The sequence below is a fragment of the Pseudonaja textilis genome, chromosome 3 (assembly GCF_049901715.1).
Source record: "Pseudonaja textilis isolate UNSWEBS1 chromosome 3, rPseTex1.2, whole genome shotgun sequence".
Lineage (NCBI taxonomy): Eukaryota > Metazoa > Chordata > Lepidosauria > Squamata > Elapidae > Pseudonaja > Pseudonaja textilis.
Window position 1 is genome coordinate 161,886,675 of NC_141992.1, and position 20,602 is coordinate 161,907,276.

A 20,602-nucleotide genomic window follows, 5' to 3' on the forward strand; every position below is an offset into this window, starting at 1 on the left:
TGGCTCTATCAAGTCCCGAGGTCCCTGGACGCTACCGAAAAGACAGCGCATGCTCGTTTTGTTTCTTCCTGTTTTTCGTTTGCTTGGCGCTTTTGTTCGACGGGGCGTGAATAAGTTATGACCTTTATGTTATAATTGGGGAAGGTCTGTTTTATCTGCTTTTATATTTCGTATTTACTGCACAATCTTCTGTAGGCAGTTATTTTAGATTACAATGTCTTCTGTTGCTTATATTCGGTTTCTGGACCAAGACCTTGAATTAGTAAAACTGTTACAATTCAGAATGAAGCAGATGAGCCTAAAACCTTTTGGCTTGTGTACCTTTTAAATTGCTCTAGCAAGAAGATACCCACATAACTGACCAGAAGACTATCATCTCTCCCTTTTCTGATTCCACTTCAGAGTGCTGCTGCTGAGCATGAATTGGAGGTCTCTAGAAAAACATAGTAAGTTTACTATTACTGAGTTGCTGCAGGAATGCCTCACTTATCCTCATTTCTCTTAACCGACCATGGGTTGCAGGAACAGAAGGGAAGATAGTGGTATAATCTGTATCAAAAGACCTGCTGGCCCCAGCTTTATCACATGGAATTTCCATAACTATCCAAATATCTAGTTAGACCTCTAGTAGTCCTGAATGGCCCTGCAAGGGGTGTTAGGCAGAGAAGCATCAGCTCATGCTCAGAGCTTTGACCTACAAGTCAACAAGGAGAGCGATAGGGAGAAAATGGAATTCCAGGTAAAGCATTCTGCGGTCTGGGGAGGAAAGGATGAGAAGACACATTTCCCCTCTTTTCCTGATGTCTTGCCTTTTGTTGTTTCTTTTCCTAGGAACAGGAAGGCAGTTCTGAAAAAGCAAGTGTGGCCAGAGTGGAATGAAATAACAATGTTCCCGCCTTCATTTAAATAGTTAAGAGATATTTCTATAATTGGAACATTAAAATAACACTTAAAATGAGCTCTCGTTACTGTACTTAGGTTTCCACATATAATGGCTGCTATTAACTATATTTTACCAATACTTGACATGCTTTAAAAGCCTCTGCCTCACTTTGCATCTTAGCTGAAACCCTGATAGTCTTTCTACCTTTTCATTCGTCTTAAATGAAATATTACTGGAAAAATTACAGGTAGTCTTCGATTAATGCCTGGTTGCTTAATGACCATTTGAAGTTATGATGGCCTCCAAAAGGTTACTTTGTCACACAATAGCCCCACAATCATTTGACTACATTTCAGGTGTATGCAACCCATTCAATGTAGTGCTCCATGGTCAAGTGTCTGATTTGCAACATTTTTTTGCTGCATATACTGAATGTTTTAGAATATCTCAATTTATTCATAAATATAAAGATTAACAACATGACTAAAGGATAATTCCAATTACTAATGAAAGAAGCATCCATAAATACATTATCTTACAAAGCCCAACGTCAGTAGCTTTATTTCAGCTTTTTTATTCGTTTATCAGCCAAAATGTCTGCTGAAGTCCTTTCTTAAGACTATTTGGTAACCTGCTACATCAGAGCTACATAAGTTGTAGATGGAAACGGGCCATGTTACTAAATTAAAAATATTAGCTGTCTGCAAAGAAATAGCTGGTATGCTAATTACAGGTACTCCTCAACTTACAACCATAATTGAGTCCAAAACATTTGTTGTTAACTGAAACATTTGTTAAGTGCATTTCCCCCCATTTTATAACCTTTTTTGTCAGTTAAGTGAATCACTTCAATTGTCAAATTAGTAACAATTGTTAAGCGAATCTGGTTTTCCCATTGACTGTCAGAAGGTCACAAAAGGTAATCACATGACACTGCAATAGTCATAAAAGTCAGTTCCCAAGTGTCCCAGTTTTGATCATGTGACCATGAGGATGCTACTACAGTGGTGTGAAAAACTCATAAATTACTTTTTTCAGTGCCATTGTGAATTTGAACGGTCACTAAGTGGACTGCTGTAAGTTTAGGAGTACCAGTCTGATGGCTGGTAGAGCAGCAACAGAGCTGGTGGCATTGGTAAGCTTAGATGTGTTGAAACAGTGTGGTAATGGTTGCAGATCATTCCTGATAGAAGTAAAATTATTTTTTTATTATTAAAAGAAATATGCAGGCCATGTCTTGTACCAGCCTGCTGTACATGCTTTTCCAGACAGACCATCAGTTTGAATATGATTAATACAAACAAAATTGTCTAAAAATTCCTTCCACTCAAAATACATCCCATAAAATTTAAAAATGTATGGTGAAATATTGTTTCAAGATCGCCTAAAAAGATTGCCTGCTTCACATATATACACACATACACATACATATATATATATATATATATACATATACATATATATATATATATATATATATATATATATATATATATATATATACACATACACACACACACATACACACATACATACACACACATACATATATATATATATTTTTTCTTAAGTTTTCGCGGGCACTTACATGTATGGCATTCGGCTTTGCTCGGGTATTTTCCCACGTCATAGTAGTTGTGCTTTTAAAGTTGTAGCAACGTTTCAGCAGAATCTCATCTGCCATCATCAGGCTTCTGTAGCTTGCAGCTCACATCACTCTGAGAAGCACAGAGCCGAAGACACAAGCCTGAAGAGGATGAATGAGACTTCATCGAAACGTTGCCTAGATACTTCCAATCTTACGTGGGAGAAAACCCGAATAACCAAAGATACACACACACACACACACACACACATATATATATATATATATATATATATATATATATATGACTGCCGCTCCACCGCTTTTGGAAAAGGGAGTTAAGCCAGCTGAGGAAGGGGGTTGCGATTCCCCCAGACCCCTGCTGGATCTCCCCTATCTTCAGTTACCTCTACAGGGTAACTGTTAGCCCCCAAATCCAGCTGGATCGGGGGCACTCCAGCGGACCGCGCACGATCGCGGATTCCTGCCACTGCTGAAGCCTTGCAAACCGGAAGTCCACCATTAAATATATATTGATGGGTCCACTCCAATATATATTGCAGTGAAGCACAACACAGATGGCATTCAATATAATTTTAATATTTTTTTAAAAATATTTCTTGGATTTATACAACTGCTGTATCTCACATTAGCAATTCTGGATGTCTTACAATGTTTAAAAACAATACAGTAGTGAAATGCACAATATAAACAGCAGCCAAGAAAACAAATCAGTCTAAAAAGTATTATTGATTAGTGTGCTTAATGAATCCAATGAAATGTTTCCATTATTCAAATTCATATATTTAATAAAATTACAGAATAATTATAGAAAACAAAAAATAATTATTCCTAAATTAATCCTAATTTAGGATTGCTATGATTATGTTCATGTCATTCAATTACAGCAATATTTGTTCTAATTACACTTGCACTGTATTTCTTTGACAGACTCTGCCTTTTATCCATTTTGCAGATGAAGAGTGTCTAAAATCACCACTACAATTGCACATGTGTAGTCTCGCCTTAACTGATTTTTGGATCCCCTTATATGCAACTTCACAAATTGCAACTCAGTCTAGTCTTGTATCATTCACTAATCATGACCTACCCGTAAGCACATCAGTCTCTAAGTAACACTTTAACCTTAAAATACACCCATGTTTTAAAAGCCTTATAAACAGCTATTCAAGTACTTTTTGCATGCAAATGAAAAAAAATCACATTTTATCCTTTTTTTGCCAAAAAAAATACAATACTAAATTAGAAAATAATATAAATTAATTTTTTTGATATCCTGTATGATTGTCAAAATCATAATTAGCAGTGTGCTGCCTCACTTGGCTTAAAACATTTGACCAATTTACTCCTTTTTCTTTTCTTTGTGAAATCTTTCCAATAAAGCCCGGCAGATGCTTCCAGGAATTTGCTGGTGCTTTCTAATTAATGACTGGAGTGCAATTTTGGTCTGAAAATGAAAGTAAAGAAAAAGGAAGAAATGATAAAACATTTCATTATCACAATTATATTGGTAATAAGGGTTCACTAGAAGAATAAATGATAAATTTATGAAAGAAACATCCTGGTACTCTCAAATCCAAGTACTATCTAAGCCCAATCCTTTGTTCTGTGGCCCCAAGAGGTTCAGAACAAATAGAGGCATTATATCAAAGTATGGCTGCTGTTTAACTTTTTAATTTTCATAGAAAAGTATACAGACTGGAAATATTTTGATAAGTTATTTGGGGGTCCCTTCTCCAATTCCCAGATCTAGACTAAATAAGGTCTATGACTCTTATAAATCTAAGAAGATTACAACTCTTCTTTTTTATATATATTTTTAAATAAAGTCCTTTTATTCTACCACCTCTTACTATATTTGACAAAAGTATCAGCAGTATAGTTCTTCAGGTTTTGTGATTCTATAAGCCAAGTACTTGAGGTGGACACTTAACATTAGAACCATTATTAGAAAGGCACAATAAAAAAATGTTCTTCCTGCATCAGCTCAGGAAATTCAAGCTGCCCCAGGGGTTTGATACAGTTTTACAGAGGAATTATTAAATCTTGTCATTTATACTTCTATACTGGTACAGCAACTAAATAGGACAGTTAGATATTCCAATTGAAAGACTGCAGAATTAACAATTGCAAGCAGTCTGCTTTCCATAGAAGACCTGTATATTGCGCAAGGAGGCTGAAAATATATCTATAGAACCCTCACATCCTGAATTTAAACTGTTTCTTCCCTTTGGGACAGTGCTATAGGGCATTACATACCAAAATAACTAGACACAGGGACAGTTTTTTCCATTGTGCTATCTGCTAAACACCTAATTTTCACAGTGCTGTCTAATAGCTACATGTATTTACCCATGTAATATGTATACTGCTATAGTATTAAAAGAAAAAAAGAGTAGCTCCAAATACATATTTCAACCTTTATTTATATATTATACTTATTTCAATCATGCTTAATAAGCCTTTTAAAAGTGTAAACGATACAATATAATTTAAGTAGCTTAGATATTTTGTTTGTTTCAAACAAGTTTATGAATGGATACACTAACGGGAAGCTCCAAACTAAATTTAATTTTAGAAATTGTTTAATTAAATTGATTATATTTGCCTTAATACATTTGGAGTCCTAAATATGGGCTGCTGAGGCAGATAGGCTGGCTTCAATGTGATGGTTTTTTATGTTTGTTTTTAAAGCATTCTCCAAAGTTTATCAATATAATTTATAAAACAATGTATCATAATTTTTAATATGGAATCGCTTGCTAAAATATGCTTACTTCAGTGTTTTTGAATAAGTACGTCTTTGAAATTAATTAAGTGCCAGACTTCCTAACCAACTGTCACTGCAAGAAACCTAGGTAGCCTCTGAGAACTGGCCAGGAATCCATATTGGAAATAAAATATTTTACCTCCTACTGTTTCCAGAATTTTTACAAAGATTTCCTTCCAATGATTATTTATTACTCTTATGGACATGCATTAGCTAGGAGTACAGGCAGCCTTCTGGTTAAGAAAACATTCCATTCTTAACTCTGTCTTTAACCTGATTTTGTATTTAAGTTGAATTTCATATGTACAAACTGGCTACCTGTTGCTAGGAGTGGCAGGTGGTATTCTCCTTCCTTAAACTAGTGAACTACTGGGGCAACTTGTTGCTTTCAGAAACCACAGAAAACAGGCTCTATATTAAAAGAATATGGCTTCAGCCTTCTGTTGGCTTGTGTCTTCCACCATTTTTGGTGATGGATAGCCTGTTTGGATGTCAGGATTTTCTTTAAGTAAGGCATTGTGTAAGTAAGGCATTAAGTAAGCCCGGTGATTGTGTAAATTTAACATCAAGTTTGTTATTATGCAGCCACTTTATTTCCCCAACTAAATTTATAAAGAATTGAGACTTCTAAATATATTTGTTACTATCGAAACCCTAACAAGGAGGTAACGATAGAATAACTGCAATTGCATTCATGGACTTCAATAAGGCACCACTAATTTGGGCGCCTCCAGAGGAGGTATGGAGAACTGAATTTCACAAAGCCAATGGCCATGGTAAATCCAAGGAATTGGTGAGAAGACCAGTTCCTTAGAATCTCTCTGGATAAAGAGAAGGCAAGAGATTGTGCATATATACCCTGGGTGGCTGCTCTTTGTGAGACTTCAGGAGGCAGTTTTGTGTGGGTTTGGGTGCTGAGAAAAATAGGGATCAGTTGTGAAAGATCAGCACCCAACGCTTGGTTTTCAAAACAAGAGCCTGAGAATCTTGCTCTGCCAATTGGCCTGATGCCCCAAGGGGCTTTATGAAATATTTTAATATTATCACTATATTTCTTTTACTAAGCCACCTAAAGTTCCCTTTTGGTAAGATGGGTGGCATATCAGTTTCATAATAAATACATAATAAAAAAACATCACTAATTGTAACTATAGATTTATGAAGGCATAATAGCTTTACATTAATCTATAAATCATAACATTAATCTATAAATAAACCTGGAGTCTTGAATGCGTTAAGGGTCCCGTTTCCTGGTTGTATTGCTAACTGGCCAGGTATCTCATCTGCTATGTATATATTTTTTAATGTTTTTATTGTTTCTTATTGTTTTAAAATGTTTTTAGTTTTTTAACTGTAATCTATTTTTTGAGTTGTAAGCTGGCCAGAATCAGAATGAAATGGACAGCTATAGAAAGTGAAAAAGTAATAAAGATGATAAAATAACAAAATAAAATATAAAATAAAGTGTAATTTCCACAATTTAGTAACATAATTTGATCATGACTAGATCTTACTAGCACTGTTTTAAAAATACAAAAAGAAAATACTTTTCCAGGAATAATTTGAATTATATTACTCTTATAAAAAGCTATGAGACGTTAAATTAATGTTGTACATTAATTTAAAATATATTCTTGAAATTTGCTGACAATTAAGCAAGAATTGAAGATGTTTAAACTGATAAACAAATCATACTTTTGCAGCTAATTCCTCAGCAGTTACATTTGGATTATACAGAATGGGTTCTCCAATGTAAGTACGAAATTTGACTGGAAGTCCACCGCACACTGGAAGTAAGGGGATTCGGCTATATTCATATAGCCTCCTAGCTAAAGCTCCTGTGAAAGAAAGAAGTTAAAACTAAAACATAATTTGAATCAGATTAAATATCTAAACTACATGTTATTGGAATCACTTTATAGAACTGTAGTTGCTCTTCAGCTGCAATATAGTCATAAAGCTAATCATTTAAATAAAAATAACACACCTGCATATACGCGCGTGCGCGCACACACATGCACACACAATTTCTGTGCAAGCAAAAGATTAAAACATGGGTTTCTATTTAGTATTGCATCCTAAATTCACTCCCTTAAAAGGGGTTTTGAAAAAAATCCATTGTTTCAGATGGAGAACAAGTAATCTGTATAGCAGATTAACATAGGAAAAAATTGCTGTAAGAGACCATATTCTCTATCTCCTGGGTTGCATGTTGGCTGGTTATTTCACAATTAGAAAAGTTTTATGAAGAGCTTTTATAGACATTGGACTTCAGAAGAAGCCTGGGACCAAAGAGAAAAGGGACATAGGGAAGACTGCTTTTCCTTAAGACCTTCCTCAGGCAATGCTTAATTTACCTAAGGCTTCCTCTGGGTTCAACCAAGATTTCACCAGAATATAGTCAGTTTCTCTTTGTTAACATTTGAATTAGCAGATGCCCATATACTATGCCTCTACCTTTAGATTCAAAAGACAGTATTTTAGCTAAATAATTGATTACATGGGCAATTAAACTAGTAATTATGAAAATACTCTGCAAAGGGAAAAAATCCCACAGACGAAAATATATGTGCTTATTAGAGGAGCCTCGGGGCGCAGTGGTTAGAGTGCAGTACTGCAAGCTACTACTACTGCAATTTGGCAGATCGAATCCCACCAGGCTCAAGGTTGACTCAACCTTCCATCTTTCCGAGGTGGGTAAAATGACCCAAATTGTTGCGGGCAATATACTGACTCTGTAAACTGTTTTGAGAGGGCTATAAGGTGCTATAAAGTGGTGTATAAGTCTAAGTGCTATTGCTATTGCAGTTTGATTTACTCTTTTTTTTTTTTTCAAAATAAAAACTGCTATTTTTAAAATAATTATATATGCTTACACATTCAACTTAGAGATCTGTGAGAGACAGAATCTGACTCAAGATTCTTATACTCTTAAGACTCAGTTTTGTTACATGTTTATGCCTTAAATCATACTGTTTTCTTCATAGGAACTACAAGAATTATAAATTTGCTTAGCATTGAGAATCCTATCTCAAGAATATAATCTTTCTCTACTTGATTTTACTTTATTAGTATAATTTAAGATGAAAACTGCCAACACAATTCTTCTAAGGCGGGGCATGATCGTCTTTTCAGCTGCTAGATTTTAGTAATATTAAAAATGTAATTTGAAAGATCTATAGATAATATCTGGAGGTGCTATTGGTACTCTTATGCCTGAGGATGTCCTCCTTTTTCAGCATATCAGATTATCTGCTATCCGAATGGGATGTTCTTCACACTGAGTTAGCGTTAATAAAGAAGCAGAAATATAAAAACTTAAGACAAGATTAGGACCTTTCATTAACAACGTTAAAGCAACAATTTTCTCAGCAGCAATTTATAGTTAAGAAATATCAGTAGGTTTGGTTACTAGGAATAGCATGTACCAATGTAATAAGAACCACTGGTCTATCAGTCCTGATCTAAGTAAACTCTTCCTGTACTCTTGAATTTATAAACAAGAAACAGAAATTCACTCTGAATGTTGTTACAAACTAATGTAAGCTAAAAAAAAAAAAAAATAGCCGTCTTGACAATATTAGAAAATAGAATCATAGGCTAGAAGGGACCATGGAGGTCTAGACTAACTCCCTGCTCAAGGCAAGACACCTTATACTATCGTGGTCAAATGGTTATTCAGTCTATTTTTGAAAAACTTCAGTGATGCAGAACCCAAAGGTCCAGGGGACAAGCTATACATTGATTAATTGTTCTCAGTGTGGGAGTGTCAGTAGTTTTAGTGGCTTGACTTGCCTTTAAATTTTTCACCTTTTATTCAAGTAATCTAATTTACACCTATTGCAAGTATCATTTGAGTTCTCCATAGGTAGGAATAGAAACAATTGCATGTAACAATGTTACTAGACTCTTTCCCCCATGGCTTTGTTATTTTTCATACAAAAATTTATTTTATAGTATTTTTTATAACTCCATAAGAAATAGACAAATAGTTTTTCTCTTGTCTACAAGAAGTAGACAAATAGTTTTTCTCTTGTTTATAAGTCCTCAAGAAGTAGAGTAGTCTTTATAAGAAAGTAGAAAACATACAGTATATAAAAGAAAATCAAGAAATAAATGAGTTTTATCAAAAGAGAAAATTATATGTATAAAAATAATTAAAAAATGAAAAAAATGACATACATACACATATAGATATAGATATATATGACATAAAACAAAAATACAGAAAAGACTGCTATTGAATATCTCTTGTTTTCTTTATTTCCAACAAAAAGACATGTTTCAAATGCCATTTAAAAAAACAGAATATAAAAGGTGGGTTGTAGCTTGAAAGTCAAAGAACCATGGTGGGGGATTTATTTGGAATGAATTTTAAGTTTCCAGGATCAAATTAATTGCATTCTAGATACTGAAGGAACTTGCCAATAATCTGATCAAGTTAACAATCAAGTAAGGAAAGATTTCTGCAAGGGGTAACAAGCTGATCAGAAGCTTACCAACAGTGCAAAGATTCAAAGAGATTGCATAGCAGGATGGTGGACCTAAGTAATAAATTTGTTTAGCTCCTGGCTTAGTTAACACTGTGAGAACTGATAAATTTGGTTCTGATTTCATACTGCCACAAAAATTCTGAATGGGAATGCTACAATTAAGTCCTAACAAGACAGAAAGCAGATTAACAATTTATAGCATAAGATGATGGGGAGGTTCAGGGTTAGATGAATAAATAAGAAATCTGGGATATAAAGAAATTCCATATATCAATGGAAGAAATTCAAGATATCATGTAGGAGATGATAGATTGAACCACAGGGAGATGTCAAGTGCATCATCAGTTTCAAATCTCTGTACCCACAAGGGATCTAAGTCCAGTCCACCTGGAATTCTGTTGACTATCTACCACCAATTCATTCTGACCATTAATAGTTCAGGTTTTTAGAGTGTTAGCCTGCAATAAACGTGTATTCATTTGAATCAACTTGGCTCCTGATTTCCTGTGCTTGTTTCATTTGCTGGAAATGGAAAGGAAATGTTTCCTTTGCTACATTTTTATTTCAAATATTGCTTTTTAGTTATCATCAATGAGCAGAGAATAGGGTGTAGCAAATTGTAATAGGGTTACAACATCTCTTTGCAAGGCTCTCTGAAGAAGACTTGATGCATATCACTCTTGTGATTAAAAGCTATAATTATTATGCAGATTCCCACCTTCCCTCTTCATTTTCCAAATAGGAAAAAGGATAAACAAAGCATCTATTTTTTTATGGATCCTCTGACAATCTAAAATGCTACTGTTTGGTATGGTGTGAAGCTAAACAACAAACTCAGCATTTATATTGTACTTCAAGAAAACCTCTTCAATCACCTATGAAGCACAGTGGTGACTGTGTACCATGCAATACATTGTTTTAGTTTCCCAAGAAAAGTTTGTCAACATCAAGGCAATTAAAAGTGCAACAGAGTAAAAATAGTTTATCATTCTATTACACTGGTGGACTCAACCGTGAACTGAGCTAAACTCTGCTTCACAAAGAGAATGAGGCTATGGACCTCTTTGTGTTTTATACCCTTATCTAGATGCTATACAAAACATAGAGCTATAGACTGAACTACAAATAAATTTCAAATTAAAATATGTAATATAAGTATGCCTTACTTGATTGCCCAAAGATCCAATATCCTTCTCGAATATTTTGGGTACACATGGGTATAATAGGCTAAAAAAAGAGAGATGTTTAAAAATATTTAATTATATTAAAGTATTAAGAGACCATCAGTCTCTATTTTTTTATTTATTATTATACAGGTAGTCTTCAATTTCCAACAATTAATTTAGTGACTGAAGTTACAACAGGATTGAAAAAAGTTACTTGGGACCGTTTTTACACTTACAACCATTGCAACAACCCTATGGTCACTTGATCAAAAATAAGACATTTGGCAACTGGCTCATATTTATGACGTTTGCAGGGTCCCAGGTCATATGATCACCATTTGTGACTTTCTGACAAGAAAAGTCAATGAGGAAGCAAGATTCACTTAACAACAGTGTTATTAACTTAAGAACTGCAATGATTCATTTAACAACTGTGGCAAAGAAACTTGTAAAGTGGGGGAAAGCTCATTTGACAACTGTCTTGTTTAGCAACAGAAGTTTTGGACTCAATTGTGGTCGTAAGTCAAGGACTACCTGTACTTCATATTTCTTAATCTCCCATTTCCCCTTGGAGAGGGGATCTGGGGAGTACATGATATCATCAATACAATAAAACATTAAAATCAGAATAATTAAAAAATTTAAAATTATAAAAACATTATTATAAAAAATTCAGAAGGTGAAGAATTAGTCCAAGAAGCACAGGTGGCTGTTTTGAATATGTATGAGAGGAGCCAAGTTCTTCATCATTTTAAGCTACTCTTTGTACAAAAGTTGGGATAAACATTGAGCTCTTGGGCAGCCCTTATTTTGATACCCTGAGGTCTTTTCACAGAGTAGGTATCAATTTCTTACTGATCTTGCTTAGTTATAATGCACACATAACATTCTTATCTTTTCTGACTCAATCTGCACTTAAAGTATGCCTAATTATTGTCACTCATTAACTGGAGTTTTTCTTTTTTAAGAAAAGTATTTCTTTATATTTCTTTAAGCCGCATAATCTTTAATTTCTATATGCTTAAAACAAATATAAGGCTAGCAGCACCAATCATAATACAGTAATGTCTGGACAAATAATTTTATTACATTTTGCAAAGCATGCACATAAAAAAACAAATTAACAATCAAGAAAAAAGATAAAGAGTAAAAAGAGAATAGGGATAGAAAAGTATAAAGAAAAAGAAAGGAAAACACAAATATATACAAATAATGACACCTGGCTGTTTCCAAGGATATGAAAAACTTTTTTTATTTTCCCTTTTCTTTTGGGAAGAAAATTGACATTTTGTTACGGTCTTAAACTAAGAGTTCAATATACTGTAGTAATGTTTGTATTGCAAGTCAATCACCCATGCTAAATGTCAATCAATTATTCAGTCATGTAGCAGGAAGTTCTGGATTATACCTTACATTTGTCTGTGTTTAATATCAGTAATATATTTGGTTATTCACAGTGTTCCTCCTATGTAGTAAGCATCTCATGAACCAGAATGGCTTTTTTTCCCAAGCACAAATTATAAAGAGAAACTCAGATAAATATAGAACAGGCAGTACTAAAATAAACACTCCTTCTAAAATGGAAGCAATAATGTTATTACCCAGAAAAAAAATCAGGGAACTTTTTAGGGTCAATGGCACACAGGAAATTTGAACACTTGCAGCAAATACTTTCATAGGTTCCTGTTGCACCTTCAGAAAATAGCTTCCATGTGGATATGACAGGTCACAAAAAGCCCTATTTATTACAATGGGACTTTTTAAAATTGCTATGATGTTCTCTATAATCCTAGGTTTGTTTCTGTACCATCATCATCTCTACCATCCCATGGCTTTGTTGAGAAACATCTATGTCAAATCTTCCAGCACTTAACTAGCCACCCAGTTATTTGATGAGTGACCATATATATTTCTTTTTCATTTCTTTTCTAAGAAAAGTTATGAGAGGTCTAAACAAGTTTCTAGAAATATACAATAGCCTGGAATTTTGGATTCCTGGCATGCCCATTTTCTATTTTCTAAAAATAGTAGGTAAGTCCCACTTGATTGTCTGTAGACTGCTTTAACTCAAACATTTCTTCTACTAACAAGTTAGTGTTGCACATGATCTCAATTATTTCATAGGCCTCTTTAATAATGGTCTCTGGGATTTGTTGCCCACACATGATATCTCATTGGTTGTTTTCATTCTATGCTTTCACATTCAGTGCTTTCACTACCGGTTCTGTGGGCGGGGCTTGGTGGGTGTGGCAGAGAAGGATACTGTAAAATCTCCAGTCAGAGATGGTATTTGCTGGTTCTCCAAACTACTCAAAATTTCTGCTACTGGTTCTCCAGAACTGGTCAGAACCTGCTGAATACCACCTCTGTATTTTACACATGTATTTCAAGACAACGACTCTCTTTGATACTCACTATTTAATCTCTGAAGTATACTCAAGACAGAGCATCTGTAATTTACTTAATCTTTGTTTAGGTTAAAACTGAAGTCAAAGCCTTATCACCGAAATGTCAAAAATTGTTGGATTCTGAGTGCAGTGTTAATTAGTCTCTCTTCTTATATTGGAGATTGGTTTTCATCTTAAACTTTCTTCCATGCATGGATAAACTCTTACTAATCATTCAATTATTTTGGTTTCATTTGATAGATGTAATTTGAAAATAAAATTTTATTACTTTACCTTTTTCATGTCCCACATGAAGTCTCAAATTTCTGCAGTAGAATTTAAAAGGCATTGCTTTCTTAATCCCTGAATATAAATGTATTATACAATTCAAGGAAATCTGCTCCAGTCATTGCCTAGAATTTTCTATGTGATCTTTTTTTCATGGCAGCTAATTGCTGTCATGTAATCCTTCCTGTCAAAAAATCCTTGCTGGAAGCATTTCTTTTGATTTCCCAGGAAGCTTCAAGTTTAGCAATGATTCCAGAGTATTTTTTTTAAAAAGAAGAGGAGGAAGAAGAAGCTAACAGCAAAAAAGCACTATTCTGTAAAGGTTGTTCGGTAATGTTGCAACTGATCTTCCAGTCTTTTGCTGATTCTGTTTTACAGTGCAACAATAATCCCTGTAAAACAATGTAAACACTGTAAAGCAGGTTTAATAAATCTTTTATTAAAAATCAGAAAGTTTTAAAAAATGTTTGGTTTTGGTTTTAATCAATCCTTGGACTCTAGCATCCATTACTGCTGCAAAATAATTCATTTCTGATCACCATGTGTTGTTCATTTACAGGAAAGCTATGGTATGATGGAAAAGAGAAGATAATTTAAAACTGATGGGGTAGAACTACCAGCAGGTCACATGGCAAACATTTACACCAGTTACAAGTACCTGGTATACCACAATTACATGGGAATCACATGGCAGGCAAAGAAGACAGCAGCATTTGAGTACCATCAAAGGATAACACAGGTCCTGAAGAGCCAATACAATGGGAAGAACAAGATACACACCATCAATGTATATGTGTGTGTGTCCTGCCAGTCATCCAATACCCTAACAGTATAGTGAACTGGCCAAAGCAGGACATGCCACTGTAAAGTTCTGGAAGTTTCTCATAATGTTTGGATGAGAAAGAGAAGAGAAGGAATCTGGTGTCGAAGTGATTGTTGTGTATGAAACTCAGAATATTCAAGTGTACATCAGTAAGAGGATACCAAAAGATGAGATCCTGAAAAAAATGCCTGAAGCAGAAACAGATATGGAAGGAATATCAAGCAGAGGAAGTGCCATGGCAAGGTAAGGCCCTGCATTGGATGCATCATTAACATCTGGGCAATCCTACTTGCATTGATGTACTGATCAGAGCAGCACAGTAGTAACTAAGCAACAGATTCATAAAAGCATGAACCAAGGATAGCAGACCGGTTCAGACTATGCAAAAAGAACACAGTTGAGGTTCAGACTATGCAAAGAGAGGACACAGAAGATTTCATTTATTCCCCTTTCATCCAAGTCACTGTTTTCTATGTGCTACAGTCAGTCCCAGATAGACCCATAGATACTTAACTACCTTGCCTTGGTCAACTGAGAATTTTACATAATGCTTTTAAATAAGGTGATAATAACAATTAGATTATCAGTTTTAGTCATGCTTGCGACAAATGCAGCATTCACTACTAATGGTAAAATCAGCTGGTAATTTTGGCCAGAGTACCACAAATGGAAACAAAGTCCCACTTTAATTCTCTGTTCTAACAAGTAAGATAGCCTTGTTGCAGTGTATAGCTAAACTTAGTAAACTTATTTTTGGATAAAAATTAAGTGAACTGTAAATGGTTGAATAAGATTAGAATGCCTCCCCTACTCTTGATTATTAAAAAATAAAAAAGTCTGAAGGGATAGAATGAAAAAAAGTCTGAAGGGATAGAATGAAAAAAAAAACCCACCAGGGAACAAAAAGGAGTTGAAATTCTAGGAATCTTAGCAAAAATGATCCAATTGTTTGAGATTTAATTTTCTCTCCGAGTTCTGTACAGTGATACCTCAGTACTCATCATTGTTTCCAGGAGGTGTGATGAGTACCAGAAACAATGAGTACCAAACAGTTTTTTCTCATAAGGAATAATAAAATGAGTCACAAGGCAACCTGCACTGTCAGTTCTAGCTTGTATGTTAAGTACCAAACAAACAATGAGTACCAGGACAAAATTTTCCCATCGAGATTTATTGAGTACCAAATTCGATGAGTTTCAAAGCAGTTGAGTGCCAAGGTACCACTATTTTTTTAAATTATTTCGATTTGCATGATTAGCTTCATTAAACATTCTAAAATGGCCATTATTTAATGTTTTTGAACTTTCCCTCCATATTGGATACCTGTATCAATCATTATTATATATACACAAAATAAAAAAAACACCTTTGGAATAGGTCAGGGCTTCTCATTTTTTAATAGAATGAATATCTAAGAGGCTTAAAAATATAAAAATTGTAGTTGTTAAATAATTGAATATTAAGAAAATATTTGATATATTGAAATATTTATCATTAAGATAATGGAAGAACAATATTTTCTTTCATAGCAGTAAAGTCACAGAAGCAAAGGTAGTATTCAGCAGGTTCTGACCAGTTCTGGAGAACCGGTAGTGGAAATTTTGAGTAGTTTGGACAACCAGCAAATACCACCTCTGACTGGAGATTTTACACAATCCTTCCCCTGCCACACCCACCAAGCCACGCCCACAGAACTGGTAGTAAAAAAAATTGAACCCTACGACTGCACAGAATATATGATATAAGCAGGAGGGGAGTACAATATGGACCTAAGTTATTGAAGGAAAAGAGTTCTACTGTCATAACCATGAAGAAGTAAGTCAAAAATGGTTCATTTTGTTCCAAAATTGGAAAATATGAAATAGGCTACCATTACAGTACTTATTTAACTCTCAAACAGCAGTTACAGTAAATATACTTTATGAGCTGTTATCCTCAAGAAAACCTATTACAATACTTCTCTAAAAAAACTAAGTTTTCCAGTTGTTTAACATCATGTTTTGTCTGATAAAACATATTCAGCAAAGATTTAATAAGGATATGAACACCATACTTACCACTTTCATATCTACAGCTAATTGAGCAAAACCTTTACGTTTATGCCATATGAGCTTGTATGATTTATCACTAAAGAGTGCTTCTCTCATTCCTCCTGGAGAAATTCCAAGTAGCTTGCCTTTCTTGAGAACATTTAAACACTCTTCCTTTTTATTTTGAATAATACCTGTCACACCAGTTAATGCATGAACACCTGAAAGAAAGTGCAATATTATAAATAATATGCTATGTGTAAAGATCTTTGAAGTTGCATTAATGATTTACCTTAAGGTAATGGGATCAAATCAGAATTTTAAAGTGTGTGGGTCTGATTGGGTTTCTGTGTAAGGAGAAAGATATTTTTAGTCTTTATTTATTTTAATTTTAATTTAACCTGAAGGCTGAAATATCAGTTTTATGAAAATATACTTTCAATTAAATAACATACCGTACTTTTAATTAATTTTCTATGTTAAAAGGTACAGAACCTATTTCAAACTGATACTTTTAAATTATTTTTAATACATGTAAGTCATTATGGAAATATTTCACATGTTTGGCCAAATAAAAGCATTTTCAAAATTTATATTATTAAAGAATTTATTAAGACATTGAAAATTAATCAGTAATACAAAAATTGTGTCCATACTATAGATTTAAAAAGAAAGCTAAGAAATGGGCAATGTCACAGCATAATTTTATATTACTTTGTTAACTGTGTTGCCTAATCATGTACTTGTGTGGAGAATTTGAAATTTGTATGGAACTGTGTTTTTTTTAAATGAGCCTAATTTAGAGTATAAAAGAGCAATTCAGCACTACGCCAATGGAAGATGAGCTGCATTATGCCTGAACTACCTAATTTACAGTTTTTTCCCTTGTTTGTGGAAATGAATTAAAGGAATTAAACACTACCCCTAAACTCAGTTCAGGTCACTCTAAGCGTTTGTTCCATGTGTTCTCTATGCTAAAAACTCAGTTCATCAACAGTGGTTCTGCAAAACATCTAGAACTGCAGTATGTTTGTTTGAGGTTAGTTTTGTGTAACACTTCTACTAATGACCTATTCCCTATTATTTCATTTTCTTTTCATGAGCAACCTATTCTAAGAACTGATTAGATTATGTCAGAGGCCTATGTAGAACTGTTACTTTCATATATAGATAAGAATATGATTCAATACTTTTTTCTACTCTTTTGTTTAACATCCTTCTAAATCATTTTATAGCTAATACTAGCTAACAATTTTTAGCAAATTAGAAAGACAGCCACTGGCTCCCAACACAGGAAACTGATTGTATAAAAAATCCATATTTCAAGCTTCCCAAAGTTTTGAAAAACAAACTGAATGAAACATTTTACCATCATACATATTAATATAACTTATAAACATCACCTGGAAATATGAAAAGACAATCATCTGCTATTGAGTAACAACACCTGCGCTTCAGAATAAAAATTTTAGCCAGAAAATACAAGTAGTCCAAGGGAAGCGCTCCATGGTAATAAATAATTAGCCCTGGTCCATCTGGTATGTTTTCAATGCCATGTAGCTCATACCCTGTTTGAAATGGAAAGTATAAATCAATGGTTATTATGCAATATAACCCAATAATGCACTAATTAAAATATTTACTACATGAATGTTTCTATTGCAAAATATCAAATTTTAAATATGATTAACTAGTATCAAAGTCACAATCAAACAACTGCCTGAAATTCCCATGTACTGAAGCTGCCATCTACAATCAAACATAGTTTGAATTATGAGTATATTTTCTGTGGAATTAAGAACTTCTTTCATTTATGGAGTCATAGCAAATGTTGGCAACTAATTGACCTGGGTTGATTAGACCTAATTGGTACTTAAGTGAAAACTAATAAGAATTTCCAGACCTGTAGTCTGCTTCAGAAAAATTAGGCATGCCTCAGACTTCAGTAACACAACTTCTGTAACATTGCTAAGAAAACTGTATTGCACATGTCTAGTATGATGTTGGTGAAGTGCCAGGGGTGGGTTTCTACCGGTTCTGTCCACCTCTGTAGAACCGGTTGCTCCGAAGAGCAGCAGACATAGAACTGGTTCTATGTCTGCAGCTATTTTGGCCCACCTGCCCGCCCGGGCTGTTACCCGACCTTTATTTCCTGCTTTTTCAACTGCAGCTGCTTTGCACAACACAGCTGCAGTTGAAAAAGCAGGAAACAAGGGCTTTTCCAACCACTGCGCACTTGCACACAGCGCTGCTCAGCTGTCCAGGCAGCTCAGCAGGTTGTAAACTTGTAAGTATTAGTGTGTGATGCTAATAGACAGAACCGGTAGTTATACCAGTCAGATCCCATCCCTGGGAAGTGCTAACCATTAAAAAAAATAGTTTTCCAAAAATCCATTCACTGAAACATTCCAGTGAGTGAGTAAGAGAGAAGGCATTTTCTTCAATTAACTGGTCTTTTTGCATCCCAAGTTCTATCCAGAACTTGTATCTACCCTGTTCCCACCTTCTGTACCCATGGTACAGTTTGCTACAGATTTTACAGGGAGGAAAGAACCAGCAAATACTACTGCCTCACTTATTTATTCAGAGCACCCACAGCAGAATTCTTATGAGATGTCTTCAATGATAGATTCCTGTGCTAGAAATGAACTGTCTGAGGAACACTTGGCAGTAGGGAAAAGGCTATGCTATGGTGCATAAACTTGAGCATCTGCAGATAACAAGCCTGTCACTCAAATGCTTCGACTCAAGAATTGGAGCATCCTTCTCAGTTGGTAATAACAAGGATGCTGCAATTTGTTTTTATAATCACACCACAAGATACTACTGGAGCAGATGTATTTGCAAATCTGTAGCCCTCACAGAGAACTGTGGTAATGACCCGTTGTTCCTCCTGACCAAAAGCAGAGCACTGTAAATAATCAACTGTTTGGTGTTGGTTGGTTGGCTAGTAACAAAAGCTTCTTCCCAATCTTTCATTTTTGTACCAAAATGCAAATGTTTTCTACTACAAAAATGTGAAATAAAATTACACTGCTTGCATTTTTGTGTTTATGTTTGTGACAAGTCTCACTTTCCAGGCTTATAATGAAGGCTATACTGTCTTTGGGCTCCTTTACTGAATCATAACATCCAATCATAATGGGTTAGTAGAAGTTGAAAGGAAAAACAAGACCAGAGTCTCCTCCAGTGACTCTTTTTTTCCTTTCAGTGCAGAAAAATGCTTCAGCAACACTAGTTGCTTGAAAAATGGCATTTTTCAAGTAGCAAAAAGCCAGAACTAATTATAATGGTAGGCATATTATGGTAGTTGTGGTACCAGTAGGAAACATAACTCTTAACACGCACCATCATTCACTATTAGATTTGCAACCATCAGGAACTGAAATTTGACATTATTTGAAGGATAAGTAATTGCCCAACCCTATATATTGCAGGGCTGGGTGATTTCTGATCCTTCAAACAGCTAGTGACAAAATCCAAAGAAAGAAGAAACATCAAGTAAAGTGACATAATTATTTAAGAAATAAGTAAAGTATATTAAGTACTAAAATATTATTTGTGAGCATACTCTGGATGTTGGTCAATGTTCCCAATTTCAGTAGTTTTGTATAATGCATATTGACAATTGGAGAGCTAGCTAATAATAGCTATTTGTTTAAAAACAAATATTGTTTTAACTGTTGGTTCTTCACATCCAGAACCATGTTCAGTGATATAGGCAGCCATATACATTTATTAAGTGAATAATTTATGGAAGATTTTATTACAAAATACTGTGAGTTAAACATCCATTATCTCAGTAAGTACAGTTATGCTGATATAATCCAAGAAATCTAGATAATTCTGTAACAGATCTAAGTTTCTCACTAATACATATTTGCTTACCATGCCATAATCTTCCACATCCATCCAATATGATTGCTATTATTAGCCTCACAGGATCCCATATATTACTAGAATAATTTCCATTCAGTTTGCGAATCCTTTTATACAGGAGGAGGAATAAACCAGAAAAATAGAAAAATAATACAATGGCAAGTGGAACAGCAAATAATATAGTAGCAAGCAGCAGCACTGAGTAAACAACTATATAAAGAAGATTGTTAAGAAGCCATTCTTCCAAAAGATATTGAAGGCATGTAGAAAAGATCAT

General features: G+C 34.4%; 1 protein-coding gene and 1 long non-coding RNA gene across 3 annotated transcripts; one reads left to right on the forward strand and one right to left on the reverse strand.

Moving 5' to 3' along the window:
- Positions 1 to 64: 64 nt before the first annotated feature.
- LOC113435420 (uncharacterized) lies at positions 65 to 15,276 on the forward strand. 2 transcript variants are annotated; one of them, XR_015743199.1, is made up of 3 exons: positions 65 to 446; positions 832 to 909; positions 14,153 to 15,276. It is a non-coding gene; the product is annotated as an uncharacterized LOC113435420 (long non-coding RNA). The 2 variants fall into 2 exon arrangements; XR_003373926.2 differs by lacking the exon at positions 14,153 to 15,276 and adding an exon at positions 3,420 to 5,404.
- Positions 3,832 to 20,602, reverse strand: LOC113435419 (DGAT1/2-independent enzyme synthesizing storage lipids-like). The gene is made up of 6 exons (XM_026699188.2): positions 20,335 to 20,602; positions 17,850 to 18,014; positions 16,474 to 16,667; positions 10,919 to 10,979; positions 6,955 to 7,094; positions 3,832 to 3,936 (listed from the first exon to the last, which is right to left on the reverse strand). The coding sequence occupies exons 1-6, from the start codon at positions 20,600 to 20,602 to the stop codon at positions 3,832 to 3,834; spliced, it is 933 nt and encodes a 310-aa protein (XP_026554973.2).